At 32.9% G+C, this 18,485-nt stretch overlaps 1 protein-coding gene across 2 annotated transcripts in view; it reads right to left on the bottom strand.

The window, feature by feature from the left end:
- The window catches only part of CadN (neural cadherin), a 532,539-nt gene that overhangs the window by 393,702 nt on the left and 120,352 nt on the right, over positions 1-18,485 (bottom strand). For both annotated transcript variants that reach the window (XM_087149551.1, XM_087149545.1), the window contains exons 6-10: positions 16,238-16,349; positions 11,110-11,502; positions 7,615-7,853; positions 4,673-4,798; positions 2,262-2,600 (exon numbers count right to left, since the gene is read on the bottom strand). In XM_087149551.1, the coding sequence (XP_087005677.1) occupies positions 2,262-2,600; positions 4,673-4,798; positions 7,615-7,853; positions 11,110-11,502; positions 16,238-16,349 (1,209 nt within the window). The remainder of the gene's footprint in view (positions 1-2,261; positions 2,601-4,672; positions 4,799-7,614; positions 7,854-11,109; positions 11,503-16,237; positions 16,350-18,485) is intronic.

Genomic DNA, 18,485 nt, shown 5'->3' with positions numbered 1-18,485 from the left:
AAAAGTTTGAAAAAATTATATTTGATTTTAAAATTATATTATACGATTATATTATAAAATTATATAATAATATTCTTCCGAATTTAAAAATAAATTAATATCCATAACTTTCAAAATTAAAAATAATTATATAAATAACAACAATTTTGCAAAAACATTAAAGAACATAAGAATATTATTCAATAAAATTTTAGGTTACTTTGAATTTTCGATTTCCTAGAAATGTACTTTTAAATCGTTACTTTTTTTGTTTAGTACTCGTACTTTTACTTGTACTTTTTACTCGTTACTTTTCAAAATAAGAACTTTTTACTTTTTACTCGTTACTTTTTTTAAAAATACTTGTACTTTTACTCGTTCCTTTTTAAAAGTAACGTTGCCATATATGGTTTTGGGTAATGCTACCCCTTAAAATAAAAAAAAAGACATTATGTTTATTTTAAAATGTGTCCAAGAATGTAATTCAATTTTTTTTATTGTATGCATATAGGCATCTTAATTATTGTTATCATATTATACATAGGTATAATTAACATCTTTTATTCAAAGTTTGTTAATTATACCTATACATTTTTTAAAAAAAGATACATATACGGGTAGTTCCTAGATGAAAGCAAAACACAGATTTAGACTTCAAGCTCTGACAACAATCTAGCTCAAATTTAATTGACACATTGTACATACAAACTCCCCAATTCATGTATAAATAGAGAATAATTTTGTAAATCTTAGTACCAAGATAGCGTTGTTAAAAAAAATTAAATTATGGGATTATTAATATTTTTTATGAAGATTTTTTAACACAATTGCATCTAAAAACAAATATTTCATAAAAGGTGACTCTTATTAACTATTTTAAATAGAGGGTAAAGAATAATATTATAACAATGAACACTAAACAGGATGAAAGAAATATAAATTTACAGCTGATATGAAATTAATCATTTAAGTACATTATCATTTTATACAATAATGAATCAAATATAATTAAAAGGAAAGAATTTAATGTACAATAAAATGTATATAATATGTGTATACATATATATGGTGTTCATTAATGTATATATTAAGTATATATATATTAAACATTTTTATACAAAATCAAGTTAAAAAACTATGGATATTAAGAGTCGCAAATTAATATTCAAACGATAAAAATTCTTCCAAATTTTATCCAATTATCATTGAGGTCGAAAAATTAAAGAATGAATTAAAATAGACAAAAATTAGTTTATTTTCCTAATAAGACGAAAATGCATTCGCCTTTTACTAGGAATTTCCCAACATTTAAATTTCATAAGAAAATGGTTATAAATAATTTTAATCTTTCTTTTTCTCTCATTATCCACAGTAGTCTTACATCCGAAGTTGAACCGCCGTCCCGATTTTTTGGGTTTACGACTACTAATGTTCAACTCCGTAGTCTTGTAATTCTGAATCCAATCCAGAAGACAAGGGAACTCCTGGATCAAGTATTGAGAGAAATTTGCATTCGTAGAGGACTTTCTGATGAAACTAACCCGCATTTGCATTAAATGAAGAGGAAAACCTCCGACGATTAGCATTACGGCAGGGGGACTTTTACTCATGATCCGTCTACCACTGAGGATATTTTTTTACGTCAATAGTGTGGTCGGTGCGGGCCGTGTGCGGAATTTGAATCGACCAGTCATCGCCGGGATTCGAACTCGTTTCACCTCATTAGGAGGCGAGCTTGACTTTCTTGACCCCTTTCATCTCACTTCCGTCAAAATGACGGGTTGGTAAAGTTACGCCTTCCCTTTCTCGTACCCGTGATATTTCCGGACTGGAGTATTCAAAAGTAGAGAGCCTAGAAAACTGAAACAATCTATTTTTTTAGCCCGGAATCATGCTTATTTCTCAATCTATACACCAATTGACAGTACTAGACAATATGTAAAGTGTTTCGAGATAGTTAACTTATTTAAACTAGTAATCAGCACTCATAAAAGATTTATATTTCCGATTAACCCAAAAATAAAAATGAATAAATAGATTACTCTTAATTTAATGTAATTTTCTTGAATAAAAAAATCAGCAATTTTATGATCGTTTTTAACAAAATTATACGACTATCAAGGAGCTAATAAAAAATATTCGCAACTCGCAATGTTCACAGTTTTTCACCGCATTTTTAACATTGATACTAAAATTACATATATTATTTTAAGGGCAGCCATTACAGAACACCCAATAATTATGCATATGAAATGCAATGATACAAAATCTTTGTAACTTACATCCAATGCTTTTCTAAGGCTGATCCAACCGGAGTCCGGATTAATTTCAAAGTAATCCAGATCCGTCGGATCGTATGGTGCTGTGAGATTGTAGACGATGGCTCCGTTGTTATCGGCGTCCTCATCGGATGCCGATACTCTGAGTATGTTGGTCCCTTTAGGTGTGTCCTGCTTCACATTCTCTCTGTATTCCTGCCGATCAAACAGCGGCGGATTGTCGTTGATATCCGTGATTTCCACTTTGAAGGAGCAGACACCTTCCAGGGGTGGATTGCCCCTATCTGTCGCCTTCACTGTCACGCTCACAAAACGGCCGTCGTCACCCTCTCTGTCAAACACCTATGCACAAGAGACACACAACACTTCATTAATTTTCTCGAAACATGTATTTTTTGCATACGCCCAAACTTGTAAAAAAAAATTCAATTTTTCAGACTACTGAGGCAAATCATAATTATTGTAATTGATAGAGACACAGAACACTTCATTAATATTTCTTGAGGCATGTATTTTCCATATACCCATGTCTGAGAAATTTTTCGAGTTTACACGATAATAATAAAACTACGGTAACAAATATTTAAAACATGGCAATCGTTTGCATGGATGAAGAATCATATAAAACTAGACACAGGCAGGGGCCCCCATCAGGGGGAAAGGTGGGCCGCACGATGCGTCCACTTAAATCTTGGAGGGGGGGGCTTTTACACTTAATAAAACGAATAGTTTTGGGGGAATTCAGGGGAGAGAATTCTTTTTTTAAGTACATAAATAGAAGAAGCAACTGGCCATTTTCAGGCATACATAATTTGAAAAATTTATTTTGGGGGGGGGATGAATGCGCCCAAGAGCTTGGGGGGATGGGGACCACTGGAGACAGGTGGGGCTAGTGGGTAAAACTATTAATAAAAATTCTGAGACATCATTTCTAATTTATTTTTAAGCCCCATCCTAAAAAACACGCCATTCCATATTCGGGGTGCGTAGCCGAATCTTTCAACAAAAAATAAGCTCCTTTTAAGTACTTCTAAAGCACTCAAAAAATATTTTTAAGCACTATATACATTAAGAAAATAATTTTCAAAGACTTTACATGATCATGATAAAATAACTAGTTTCTGACAAAGAACTATTTTCTTGATTACCTTAGCCACCATAAAAAGATGGAGAGATTTTTCGGTTCGATTTCAGAGTGTGAAAAATGAAGCCTGAAATTGAAATCTCTTGCAAAATCCAGCAGGGTTGCACATGATATTGCAAAAATATAATTCCCACTTAATCCAGCTCGGTAGATGCAGATGTCGACCCGCAAGTAGTTCATCAAATGTGTAAAATGATTGGCGCTTTCATTTGCTATGGACCGTTAGTAAGCCGAAATGCATTGTACCTGAATGAATTGTGAAAACGAACAATGAATAGAACAATGTGAAAAGCACGCTTTTGCATAATACGTGGCGAAAATCGACATAGTAAAGAAAAACGATCTCGTTTTCGAAAAGGGAAAATTAAGCACCTTTTGAAAACACCTAATAAAAAAGTCTCTTTTAAGGACTTATAAAAAACGAAAATAAGCACCTTTAAGCACTTTGTAAAAATGCTACGCATTCTGTATATTGTTATTGTACTCGTAACTAAAAACCAAAGTTTGTTAAGTGGCTTATATTTTTTTTTGATAGCTTTACTTCATTTCTAACTAACTGTTAGTTTCAATCCAGATCGAAACTATCGAGCAATAAATGTCAAAGCAATCAAGACAGCACAAGTTCTTGGAAGAAATAATATTAATTATAAGAATAATTATTATTATGGAAATAATAATAGTTAGAAGAAATATGTTTGAGGAAAATGTACAATGGAAGCACCCTGTATATGTAAAAAATGCTTTGAGCAATGAATTAAAAATTCTTATTCTTTGTGTTTGTAATACATAAAAATTGACAATATACAATTTTACTTAATTATAATAAAGTTTTTTTAGTTTATTTCCTTCCTAACATCCATATTTCCTTGACTTCGAAAATCACTGCTAATAGAACACGTACAGAAACGAATTTTTTTCCGGAGCAGTAAGAAACCTTAGATTAAATTCCTTTAAAAGGATGATAATTTTAATTTCATTCACCTGTTTAAAATGTTTAAGTTTAATTTCTGCCAAAGAGGCTGTAAGATTGTTTAAAAAACCTTCAGTTGTAAAAGGCTTAATTTACGTCGTATTTTATTTTAGATAAAAGAGATTTAGATTTAAAAAAAAACACTATCTTGAGTTGAACTGTAAATATACCTAAGATATAATATCGGAATACAAATTGAAAATAACATTTTTAAGGATTATAAAATTGATCTACTAAATGCATTGATTGTATTTATAGATTCAACGAATTATAGAAAAATATGGGATCCTATTTAATTACCTTATTGGTACGAATATCTCCTGTAACTTCATCGACGATGAACTTTGTTCCTTTTTGATTGGGCTGCTGGACAATGGAATATCTCACTTGACCATTGTGACCTTTATCATTATCGATAGCTTTCACCTGATGAAATATTACATTTTAGACAAATAGTACATCAATTATCAAAACTAAAATAAAAATAATCTGTTTTTTTTTTTTAAATATTAAAAAAACATATTTAATGTGATTTCTCATATTATTTTTTTGGTAATTTTTGCCCTACAATACCAAAAAATATGGTTTACAGAGACCCACCCCATGTCAATTATATTGGTAAAATGACCTATCAACTGCACGTTTTTTATCATACAAGATATTTCATAACAGCTTCAACCAATGCGCAATTTTAGAGTTTTAGTGAAAAAGAATATAGAAAACAGCATACACATAAAGAGTCGCAAATTAGTAACTACATGTGCAAAGCTAAGACTTATCCATACTCATACCAAACATGATTAACTTGAGAAAAACAAAGGGAGGGGAGTTTAATAATCGAAAGTCAGTAAATTTATGAAGTTGAACTGCCTTTCACTAGGTTATCCTTTAAGTGTTATTCTTTAATAATATGGTTTTAGATTCATTTAACCATTTACTTTCAGTAGTATGCCTCAATCATGTTTAGATTTTATTATTAAGCAAATAATAATTTCAGACCCATGCATCTGGATATATATTTTTTGTTTGTTTTATTTATTTACAGACTGTTATAAATACACTCATGTAAGAAATTAAGAGAATTTGCAGACTCGGTCGATAATTTCAAGAACAACTGGGCTGATTTTAATGTAATTTGAAGTATGCATACATTGATACAATACAAAACAAGTAACCATTCAATAATTGTAATACACACGCATGATTGCGCGTAATGCTCGTTAGAGTCGGAAGGTTTGAAAGAGCGGTTGCAGAATAAACAAAAATAAAAGGGTTAATCGGGGCTATGGTCCCCTCTTACAGATATACAGGCCTAGCAGCGTGATTTCATGCTTGAAATAAGGCACTTTATCAGTTATGAAATTACCATTCAGGACAATTGCCACAGCAAATGATAAAGTGCCTTATTTCAAGCATGAAATCACGCTGCTAGGCCTGTATATCTGTAAGAGGGGACCATATCCCCGATTAACCCTTTTATTTTTGTTTATTCTGCAACCGCTCTTTCAAACCTTCCGACTCTAACGAGCATTACGCGCAATCATGCGTGTGTATTACAATTATTGAATGGTTACTTGTTTTGTATTGTATCAATGTACAAGGCTCATCCAGAAAGTAAGTTTCCCTAATTTAAAAAAAAAGAACTCGCACTTTCAGGAACATATTTATTGGCAACAAATACAGCAGTGTTTCAGCTATTTTTCAACATAGCCACCACCAGAATTGAGACACTTGTATCGTGGGATCAACTTTTGTATCCCTCTGACATAGAACTCTGCCGTCAGTGAATGGAACCAGCGTGTGACAGACGTTTTCAGCTCTTCGTCGTTGTCAAAATGCTCACCGGAGGACAGGAATTTCTTGAGGTGCAAGAAAACGTGAAAATCGCTGGGAGCAATATCAGGGCTGTAGGATGGATGATCAAACAACTCCCAGCCAAATTCCGTCAAAACAGCTGCTGTGCGTCGTGCCGTATGTGTACAATGCATCGTCATGGAGGAGTGCAACACCTGCAGTAACCATTCAACGACTCTTCTTTTGAATGGCACGTCACAATTTCCGCAGTGTTTCACAGTGACGGTAGACGTTTGTCACACGCTGGCTTCATTCACAGGTAGCAGAGTTCAACGACAGAGGGTTACAAAAGTCAATCCCACAATACGACAAGGGTCTCAATTCTGGTGGTGGCTATGTTGCAAAATAGCTGAAACATTGCTGTACTTGTTGCCAATAAATATCTTCCTGAAAGTGTGAGTTCTTTTTTTAAAAAAATTCGGGAAACTTACTTTCTGGATGAGCCTCGTACATATCAAATTACATTAAAATCGGTCCAGTAGTTCTAGAGATAATCGACCAAGTCTGCAAATTCTCTTAATTTCTTACCCCAATGTATTTCAACCAATAGTTTTTACGAATATATTTTTCAACATTTTAGTGTCCAAAGGATATATAAGACAACGGATTTCCCAATACAAGCAGTTAGCCATCACTATGAGGCAGCATTGGTTCACATTATTCCAATGTCTGTAACTTAGTAACAATAAGGTGAAGTTCTGAATGGCCAGTTCAATAAATATTTAAATAAGAGACTGAAATTGATTGCTGACATCAATACACAACAGTGGACAGGAAACTGTCAATACACTTACACAAATATTTTTTTTTTAATTTTCTTTTAAAAATATCATTCACAGAGAATGAAAATTTTGAAAGGAAACGAATGAAACAAACATACCATTTGTTTCATTTCTTTTATGCTCTTTGCCTCCGAGATTCTTAATTTTAAAATCAGTCAGCCCTTAACCTGTGAACTCAACTTGTAACTTGTGTGGGACAACCTGTAACAGTTTGTTTCCTTTCTTTTATGCTCTTTGCCTCCGAGATTCTTAGTTTTAAAATCAGTCAGCCCTTAACCTGTGAACTCAACCTGTTACTTCTGTGAGACAACCTGTAACCTGTATCCGTTTGTTTCATTCCTTTTATGCTCTTTGCCTCCGAGATTTTTGATTTTAAAATCAGTCAGCCCTTAACCTGTGAACTCAACCTGTAACTTGTGTGAGACAACCTATAACCGTTTGTTTCATTCCTTTTATGCTCTGTGCCTCCGAGATTCTTGATTTTAAAATCAGTCAGCCCTTAACATGTGAACTCAACCTGCAACTTGTGTGGACCAACTGTAAACCTGTGAACTAAGTAGAATTTTGGAACCACGCTGTATATGTTTCTGATAGTGACAGTCTTACCTTAATAACTTGTGTTCCGCTGGGAGCTCCTTCTTCAACTTGGGGTGCGTATGTGCTGCATTCTTCGAAGAGTGGTTTGTTGTCGTTGACGTCCGTTATGAAGACGACGACCAGGGCCGTGCTGGTGTGCGTAGTAAGAGCACCATTTTTGCAGCAAGCCCCGTCATCACGTGCAGTGACATTAAGCTCGTATTTGTCCTTATCCAACTGAATATGTCCACTTATAAGACGTATCACACCTATTAGAAACCAACATGTTATTTACTATAATTTGGTACATATTTTATATGTTACAAACACACTATTTTTAATTAGCATCTTTGACCATTAAAGCATAGTCCACTCAATTGTCAATGAATACAATTCAAAAATTGAAATAATTGTCTGTCTTAAAACATTAGAATCTATAGGCTGATAAAAAAACTTTTCATTTCATTGAAGTGGTACCATGTATATATATATATATATATATATATATATATATATATATATATATATATATATATATATATATATATATATATATATATATATATATATATATATATATATATATATATATATATATATATATATATATATATGCTCAAAATGAAGAATAAAAACGAAGAAAAATAATAGACAAATGAAAAAAAAAGGGGGGGGGGAATAATAAGTAAAAAAATAACGAACAACAGTTTTAAAAATAAAAAGAAGAAAAAAAATTTTTTTTTTTTTAACTGTTGTCTGTTATTTTTTTTACTTATTATTTCCCCCCCTTTTTTCATATGTCTATAATTTTTCTTTGTTTTATCTTCATTTTGAACTACATATATATATATATATACAGTACCCTTCCAAATTATTAGGGACACTTAAAATTTCTAAAAAATTGTCCTTTTTTAAAGTATCATAACTTTTTCAAAAATGAATCAATTTTCATAAAAATTTCAGGATATCATTTTCGGGTCTTCTACTTTCACCTAAAAATTACTAGTTCAATTTATCTCAATTTTTTGCAAACAATTACACATTTGAACAAAGCAATTTTTTTTAGAAAAAAAATGTCAAATCTGACAAGTTGCTACTTTGTAACAAAATTTTTTGCATAAAAATTATTATTTACACATTAAAGTACAAGTCATTAACTTTAAAACGGGCTAAAGTAAATGACTTTACGATTTGTTTTGACCGAGATAAGAGATTTTGAAAAATTTTTGTCATTTAAAGTGAAAACGAAATTATTGTGAATTCGAAAATTATTTAGTATTATTTTTTTGCAATTTTCTTATTCGGATGAATTAAGTTATTTATTTAAAACATTATTACAAACAAGAACATTATCTGTAAATTTGCAATAACAATTTTAAAAAACGACACAAGAAATTTTTAAGAAATTTAACTTTATTTTGCCACTTATTTTTATACAAAAGTTAAACTCTTCTCAACTGTGATAAATAAAAACTTATGCGAACCTTACGTAATAAATAAATAAATAAATAATAGCTAACAAATTTTCAACAGAAAATAGTCAATAGGTTGATGTCTTTAAGCTGAAGAATAAATACTAAATAATTTTCGAATTCACGATAATTTCACTTTCACTATAAATGACAAAAAATTTTCCCAATCTCATATCTCGGCCGAAAAAAATCGTAAAGTCATTTACTTTAGCGCGTTTTAAAGTTAATGACTTGTACTTTAATGTGTAAATAATAATTTTAATGCAAAAATTTTTGTTACAAGGTAGCAACTTGTCAGACTCTACTTTTTTTCTAAAAAAAATTGCTTTGTTCAAATGTGCCAATTTTTGCAAAAAAACTTAGATAAAATTAAATTAGTAATTTTTAGGTGAAAGTAGAAGACCTGAACATGATATCCAGACATTTTTATGAAAATTGATTCATATTTGAAAAAGTTATGACACTTTGAGAAATAACAATTTTTTAGAAATTTTAAATGTCCCTAATAATTTGGAAGGGTACTGTATATATATATATATATATATATATATATACATGAAATGAACGTGAGATAAGAAAATAGAGATAACCAAAAAATACTTAAATTTTATTCAGAACTAATTCCCGTTATGTATTCATACTTGGTTTGGTTTTGAATAGTACATAGGTGCTGGAGTCCCGTTCGTAAGAACGGGAGTTCGAATCCAGCCGGCCGAAGACTCCCCGTTTAGTAAATGGTGACTGCTGCGCATTAAATCTGTCGAGTCACAAAGTCCTCCATGTTTCCATAACAAATTTTCCCTGCAGGGGTACTGGATTGGAGAGTGCTCGTTCTATGGTTCAGGTTAAAATTAAGATCTCTGGATGAATGAATGGATGTAAGAAATGGGTCCGTCCTATAAAACGGGTGTGACGTATGGGTGTGGAGGAAGTTAGATTCGTTATCATAGACGGCGCCACTGGAAAACAACAACAATCGCTCCCCCAGTGCCTTAGTTGCTCTCGCCAACAACAACATATACACAAAATTATGTCTGAATATGAAGTGACATTTTGAGAAAGTTAAGTTTAAGCTCTTCAGAATGTTTGCGGAATGTTTAAGCTCTTCAGAATGTGTTGCTTTTCAGGGCTTTTCTTCGAAAGAAAATGTTTGGTAAATTACTTACAGCTGTTTTATATTGCTTGTACACTGAAATGTAATCTAATTGTCATTAATTGATTGATTAATTTCATATTTTAGTTAAGATAAACCGGCACAACAAAAAAAAAATTATGCCATTTTTCGACATGAATGTATTACAAGGTACTATCAGCATATTTTTTAGAAATACCAGCAACAATAAAAAGATGTAAAATAGAGATTACAGATTAGTGTTCTGTAATATTTCAACAAGGAAGAAGCTTTATTGTTTTTAGTTTTTCCTTAGCTAAAATATCAATTTGGAACGGCTTAGAAGTGAACTCCTTTGACATAATTTTTAGCAAGCATATTAAAATTATACATTGAAGGTGGCCATTTTAGAACACCTTGTATATGCTTCTATGCACAGCATATACATGGTACTTCTTCATGGCTACCTTTAACATATATTTAATAAACCTTTAAATAAACTTATATCAATGAAATGTGCATTCTAGATACCTAAAAAATAATATTTGAAACAAAACCCAGTTTTGATCAAACATTATAGAGTTCGGAAAGTCCGAGGGAAGGTTTAAAGTCACCTGAAATCAGTTTATTTGAGAATGTAACTGAATAGCGAATGCAAATAAACTAGTTTTTGATCATTTTAATATTCCCTCGCTCAGACCGATCTTAACAATGATACGTCAGGATCGGAAAAGCCAGTATTCTTTCTCATTTAAATATTACTTAACAACTCTCAATGTGCAGAATTCGTTCACTTCTTTTTTGGCAATGATTCAGAAAAGATATGTTAAGAGCGGTCATTAAAGAATATCCTTCTTTTGTTAGCAAACAATGAGTAAAACTAAACACTATGAACTAATACGACTTTATAACTTCGTGAATAAAAATCAAAGGAGAATTTACCTGTTCTCTCTTCAATTTGAAACATGCCAGAAACTGTGCCACCTCCAACAAATCCGAAGTATATATTGTCACCATCTTTGTCGCTGGCAACTACTGTGGTCACCAGGGTGTTGGGTCCAGCATTCTCGTCCACATTCGGCGTATACACATCTTGACTGAACTTAGGCGGTTCGTCGTTTTTGTTTTCCGTGTAAATACGGACCGTGGCCGTTCCGGTGAGTGGCGGATCTCCCCGGTCCGTCGCCCTAACTGTTAGGACGTAAGTGTTGTTAATGTCCGCATCCAGTCGCTTATTGGAGTAGATGACACCCTTGTTGTCGATGGTAAAGTCTTCTTTGTCCAGAGAATACTCAATCTCGGCATTCTTGTTTTGATCCATATCACTTGCAGACACTAAAAGAAAAAGTAATGATATAAGCAGGGTGATTAGCCAAATCTCTCAATAAAAAAAGCACCTTTAAAGTACTTTTTAAGCACTATATACATTAACGAAATGCAAAATAATTTTCAGACTTTACATGATCATGATGATTTTCTGACAAAGAACTCTTTTTCTTGATTTTATTAGTCGCCATGAAAAGATCGAGAGATTTTCGGCTCAATTTCAGAGGGTGGAAAATGAAGCCTGAAGTTGAGAATCTCTTGCAAAATGCAACAGAGTTGCACGTGATAGTGCGAGAATAATTCCACTTAATCCAGCTCAGTATACGCACATGCGTACCCGCAAATATTTCATCAAATATGCAAAATGATTGGCGCTTTCATAAGCTATGGACCGATTGTACGCCGAAATAGATTAAGTTTGAATGAATTGTGAAAACGTTGAATAGAACAATGCGAAAACCACGCTTTTGCATAATGCGTGGCGAAAATCGACATGATAAAGAAAAAAATCTCATTTTCGAAAAAGGAAAATTAAACATTTGTTTAAAAAACTGCCAATAAAAAAGCACCTTTAAGGGCTTTTAAGAAACGAAAATCGAAACTAAGCATTTTTTAAAAATGCTATGCATTCTGTGCAAAATAATTTTCAAAGACTTTGCATGATCATGATGAAATAACTAGTTTCTAACAAAGAACTCTTTTCTTGATTACATTAGTCGCCATGATAGATAGATTTTTCGGTTCGATTTCAGAGGGTGGAAAATGAAGCCTGAAATTGAGAATATCTCGCAAAATGCAGCAGAGTTGCGTATGAGAGTGCAAGAATATAGCCGAATCCAGCTCTGTAAACGCACACGCGGACTCCCAACTATTGCATCAAATATGCGCTTTTAAAAACACCCCATGGTAAAAGCTCCTTTAAGGGCTTTTAAAAAACGAAAATCGAAAATAAGCACCGTTAAGCACTTTTTAAAAACGCTACACACCATGATGTTATTTATTGTACTGTTTTTAAAATGATGTTGCTGGAAATATATATATTCTAGAGGGTTTAGGTTATTCGATATATTCTAAATTAACTTTAGGTTAGATATTCTAGAATTTATTCTACGAAAAAGCAAAATGCAAACAAATGAAATGTTAACAAAATAACGCAAAAAAGGCTGTTTCTTTATATAAACTTTTCTTATTTTTAGAACAACAAATAGTCAAGACTATCAATAAAAATATTGTCTTGCTGGAAAGATATGTTAATAAAACATAAGTTTCTTAAATATAAGTTAACTTAAGTATAAAAAGAAGTTCTTTTCATGAAATTTATTATTGCTATATTTAATTGTCATCCTTTTCTAACTAAATGAACAAGTTTCTTCAGCGCAATGAGCATGCGGGGGAGGGGGATTCACGCGTATTCACCGAATGATTTTGGAAACTTCGAATTACTAAACTTAGGCAAATGAAATAATGAGAAAATTATAATCCAAAACAGTATTTCAACTCTGTAAATAAATATTAATATCAAGATAGAATCTCAGTGAGTTTTTTTATCCGGATTCGTTACTAATTTCGCACTTAGCATAGAATAGAAAGATATATAAGTGTAGGGAATATCGGGCAGCATCTTTCTGAAACAAACATCATTTTAAGCCCTAATTTTAATACAGCACGAGCCTTGTCGCAACAGCTCGCACTTTCTTATTAAAAGTGGTATTTATTGGTACCCCGAATTTAATTCTTCATTTCCAATAACTTATTTAGAAAAAAAGTTGACGTTTTGTATATTTTTTGAAACAATCTTGATTAAAAACTAATATAGATTTGGTTTAACAATTTAAAAGTTTTGTCTTAAAAGAACATTTGAAAGATCTGATCTTTATCAGTTTAAAATTATTTTTATATGACAATTATTCTCACGTGAACTTAGTCATTTCAAATATTTTCTTCATTTGACGGAAAAGGATTAAAATGTAATACACTGCATGGTTCTTGAACTATCTTAAGAATCATCCAATAGCTAATTTCGTTCAATATACCATCGTGATTTACACTCAAAACTAAAGAATATCGGTCTTGAATCTCATTTTCATTAGTTTCAATAAAAAGCACTCTAAAAACAATCTAGCAATATCAAATACTTAAAACATTGATCAGTGTGGGGGCAATTTACTAATTTTAAATTATCTTTTAGTTGAGTGTTATACTTTTACTCTATCTTTGTTATTTCGAAATTTTCAAGCCTATCTTTAAATATTTTACATATTAATGAATAAATTAAAGGTCTAGAATTCCAAAAATTTTAAAACTTTGAATGAAGGGGGTCTACTAGTTTTTATTACAATATCTTAAGCAGACTTATGATTTATTGGACTTTAACAACTTAACACGTTTCACTGAAGTGGGTTAGGAAAATTTTCTTAATCAATTCGAAGTTTCCTACCTATAATTACCTATCAACTGATTTTTGCTTCACTATATTAGGGCAGCTAAAAACAGTAAAAATCGATCGAAAAAAAAAAGTATTTTTTCTATCAGAGTGGGAAAAAATATGTGCTGCTCATCGGCAACGTTAGATATTTAAGAATTGAAATTTTTTAATTTTCTATTGTGACATAGTTTAGAAAATAAATTTAAATGGTGGAATAAGCAAGATTAATTAATTTTTTAACCATAATCATTATGTGTTTAAAAGTCTTTATTAATATTGAGTGTTTTAAGCAATCTAAAATAAAATTACACTGACCTTATATCAATCAGAAATGGTCCCGCAGTGGACTGATCGTTAAGACACGGTTCCCAGCAGATCACCGAAGTCAAGCATCACTGACTGCGGTCAGTGTGCGGGTGGTTGACCACTTGGATTAGTCTGAGTAGGGACAGAGGGTGTGCGGTATGGGTCTTCGTTAAACTGTTCTACCGTAAAGGGCTCGACTTCGCGCGCAGGTCGTCGGGCTACCGAAGCGGGGGTGCCATCCCCTCCGCAGAGGATCGAAATTGGACAATGGCTTACCCCTGTAACATTGGAAAAAAAGGCGACACTGTAGAAATAACCAGGAAAGTATTTAGTGGGAAATAGTCATCAACCGTTAGTATACAACAATGCATTAATACCAGGATGTTGTTGTAGTTCATGTACGTCGCACTAGAGCTGTACAATGGGCTATTGGCGACGGTCTGAGATACATCCCTGAGGATGATCCAAAGACATGCCATCACAATTTTGATCTTCTGCAGAGGGGATGGCACTCCCGCTTCTGTAGCCCGCCGACCTGGCCCCGAAATCGAGCACTTTACGGTAGAACAGTTTAACGAGGACCAATACCGCACATCCTCGGTCCCTACGCAGACTGATCCAAGTGGTCACCCACCCGCACACTGACCGCAGCCAGTGATGCTTGACTTCAGTGACCTATTGGGAACCCGTGTCTTAACTGTGGGACAATAAATACCAGGAAAAACTAGCAGTGTCCTGAACCATAAAAAAGCATTAAAAAATAGAGTATAACTGGTAAAGGACCACACACATCTGCCGGTTAATTATCCCGGTAAATCTAGTAGTGATTAATAATAATCATGTGATAAAAAAGGCACATTAATTGGGTTACTTGCTCTTCTCTATAATTCTATTACTCCTCATACACAGGGAGATGTTTCCTTTTTTTATCACAAAAATGGTTAAAACGCTCATAAAATGTGGTGTTACCAGAATATCATTTAAAACTGAGCTGAGGCGCATAACTGTGATGAACAGGTGAAGGTCATGAGTTCGATCCTGGCCACCCACAAAAGAACTTGCACGTATACGAATTAAGGGAAAGCTATCAGGGCTGAAAAACCTTTTGCTGATTGTGGTGTAGAAGTTTGAAAAGAGACGTACCGGCTCAGGCGTCATCCACGTGATCTGACCAGGATCAAAAATACCTAGCATTCCACTAACGGCTATTAAAAGATAGAGCCCTGGAAAAAAGGAGCTATTTGTCTGGATATGGTTGAGTGTTGTGTTCTGTATACTATTGAATCGAGATATTAAGAAAGAAATGCAGGTTCAAAACATTGAATGAATTTTTCAACTCTATATGAGCTATAAGCTACACTTTATGTGTGAAACAATTAGCAATATTTATGACTTCGAAGCAGTGAAATGTCTTTGAAGACTCCAACTTTAGAGTTTATTTTGTGTCTATCTCTTAGTTCTCTATCCAAATGGATTTAAACTATTGAAGATGATCTGTAGCATATGCAGTTTACTAAAATACTTTTAAACTAACAAAAAAATATACGTTTTTCCTTTATCTTTCTCGAATGGATTGGAGAAGGATGTCATGTTTGCCACGATTTCACCCATGTTCCGAACTAGCAGAGTGCTAAATTTTTTCAGCATCAAAATAAAACTGCTGATTTATATGGAATATAATAAAGGTGAAAAAAATTGCATTAATTTTATTTATTTATTTATTAATTTAAATACATTTTTCTAACTTCATTTCACATTTTGTTTATTATGTGTGTATATTTTCAATATAAAAATTCCCAAATAATTATTTTCTACTTTGGATTACTAAAAGAAAAGCGATTAGGATTCATTTCAGTTTCTATTTATTTATTCATATCCCTCCTCTTAAACACTTACAGCAAACCGATACTTCGACTGACTTCACTGCTTGACAACAAACAAACTATCGCTGAAAATTGCATTAATTGAGAAGCTAATTTCATGAAATATAGTCATGAAAAGTAGTTGAATTACCTTGTAATATGGATGTCCCCACGGCGACATCTTCATCCACATTGTGAGCCTGGTAATCCGGAAGTTCGAATCTGGGTGCGTTATCATTCACATCCGTCACTTTGATCGTAAGCTGTCGACAAAAAAAAATATCATGTCACATTAATATGAAATATATGTGAAATACAGATTAGCACAAATTATAAACTACCAAGAAAATAGTATTTATCCATAATAACATATTAATTAGGCTTATTGGTTTATTAGAATTACATACATTTGCAAGCTTGCGCACTCAATTTAGGCTTATAAACTTTTGTCAAATAGAAGGACAGCTCAAAGATACATCCAAGGTAACATCTGGTTTCGAACCCGCTACCTCCACGCTTTGCACAGCGTTTGGCGGGCGATACCGCTCGGTCAGAGAGGCTTCACAATCACATTAATTAGGTACTAGCAACTCGAGAAGAAGTGAAATGAATATGGTGACTATGCCTACCCCTAAGGCTGGGATAGTCTGGTTGGTAGGAGACTGGGTCCATGTCCAAGAGTTCGTGGGTTCCATTCCCGCCGGCCGAAGACTCCCCGTGTAGTAAATGGTGACTGATGCACGTTAAATCTGTTGAGTAACAAAGTCCTCCGTGTTCCCATAAAAAAACAATACTTCTGGGGGTACTGGTGCAGGAGTTTCCTTGTCTTCTGGATTGGGTCCAAAATTACAAGGTCACGGAGTTGAACATTAGTAGTCGTAAACCCAAAATTGGGTCAGCTGTTCAAAGACGGATATAAAATGAAATAAAATATGCCTAACCCTGATAAGTGTGTAAAAATCGATCTTAAGCTTAGAAGGCTTCTGGCATCCAGCTTGGTCCTACTCAACAGCTCGGTACTGCCCACTATGACATCGCTGCCCAGCCATAGTCCCTTGCCATCAGGTTAAAGGTGGGAGGTTTTCGTGGTTTACCTCTCCGTGTAACGTGAATGAAGGTTACTGCCACCAAAAAGTCCCGCACAAAAGTAAATTTTTCCCAATACTTGACCACGGAGTTGAACAATGATAGCCGCAAACTCAATATTGAGTCTGCTGCTCAAAGACGGTTATAAAATAAAATAGGCTTTAAGAAGAAACATGAAAACAAACATTAATGAACAACTTTAAAAGTACTAAATCTCTTAAAATAAGCAAAAGATTACATAATTTTTATTTAAATGATCTCTATTTTTTCTCTATTTTTTATTTTTTCTCATCACAAATAAATGTAGACATAACATAATTCAATGATTTTTTTTTCCTTCATGAAATCGAAGCTGAAAATATGTATGGATAAAAAAAAAGGAAATTTACATCTACAAGTTTAAAATATAAGAGCACCATCCACCCCATTTTTTTTCGTAGACAAGTTGATTTTATTTAGTTTAATTTTTTACAGCAATACAAGTGTGCCTAATTAGCCAATATTTTGGCATTTTGCATTACGTCTGTAAATTATACGGATTTTTCAACTTCTTCAAGTTAAACAAAAAGGGTAGAAAAAAGAGATAAGCAACCTGCTAAGAATATTTTTTTTTCAAGTTTTAATTTAACGAATATAAGACTATCACAAGCAATTCTTGGAACCTCTTTCCATTAGGTTCTAACTCTATTTTTGAAGTCCATGTGCTTTTTTGTGTGAGTGCAATTTGTTTTATTAAACAACAATATCAAACATTGTTTTTTTCTTCTACATTTTTGCCGAAAGCTGAAATTTAATTTTTATTAAAAAAAAAAATTCATCGAATATCGTATTAATTCTATCTAGAAAAAGAGTGTGCAAATTTCTACAAAATTCAAAATTATTTTTTTTCTTTCAAAATCTTAACCACTGTTAGGAAACTTTTTTCTAGGAAGTCAACGAAAAATCAGGTCGCATCAACTAAAGATTCCAAAATGTGTTTCATTATGATGAAAAGAATAGGAAAGCGTGGTTGAAAACAAAATTTTATAGGGAGACATGGAGGATGCTATTAAGATTTTTAATTTAAAAGAACTCGTGACCGGAAATGCCACCACATCCACATAGCAGTAGGCGGCACATAAAGAGTGCTACAAAAGTGACATTTAGAATATTTTTTGTTCTGCTGCGGATATACGAGTCACTTGTGGTTTGTTCTGCGTGCGGTGAACGCTTTCATCTATCACCCAAGGTTTAAATAAAACTTCGTGAGGATCGTGAATCTATTTCAGCCTCCTTTACATTCTTAAGTCACTTTTTGAATTCTAGTCTTACAT

Source organism: Parasteatoda tepidariorum, chromosome 1, assembly GCF_982258835.1.
Source record: "Parasteatoda tepidariorum strain Cologne lab strain chromosome 1, Ptep-v5.0, whole genome shotgun sequence".
NCBI classification, from domain to species: domain Eukaryota; kingdom Metazoa; phylum Arthropoda; class Arachnida; order Araneae; family Theridiidae; genus Parasteatoda; species Parasteatoda tepidariorum.
This window is presented reverse-complemented; position numbering and strand designations above follow the sequence as displayed.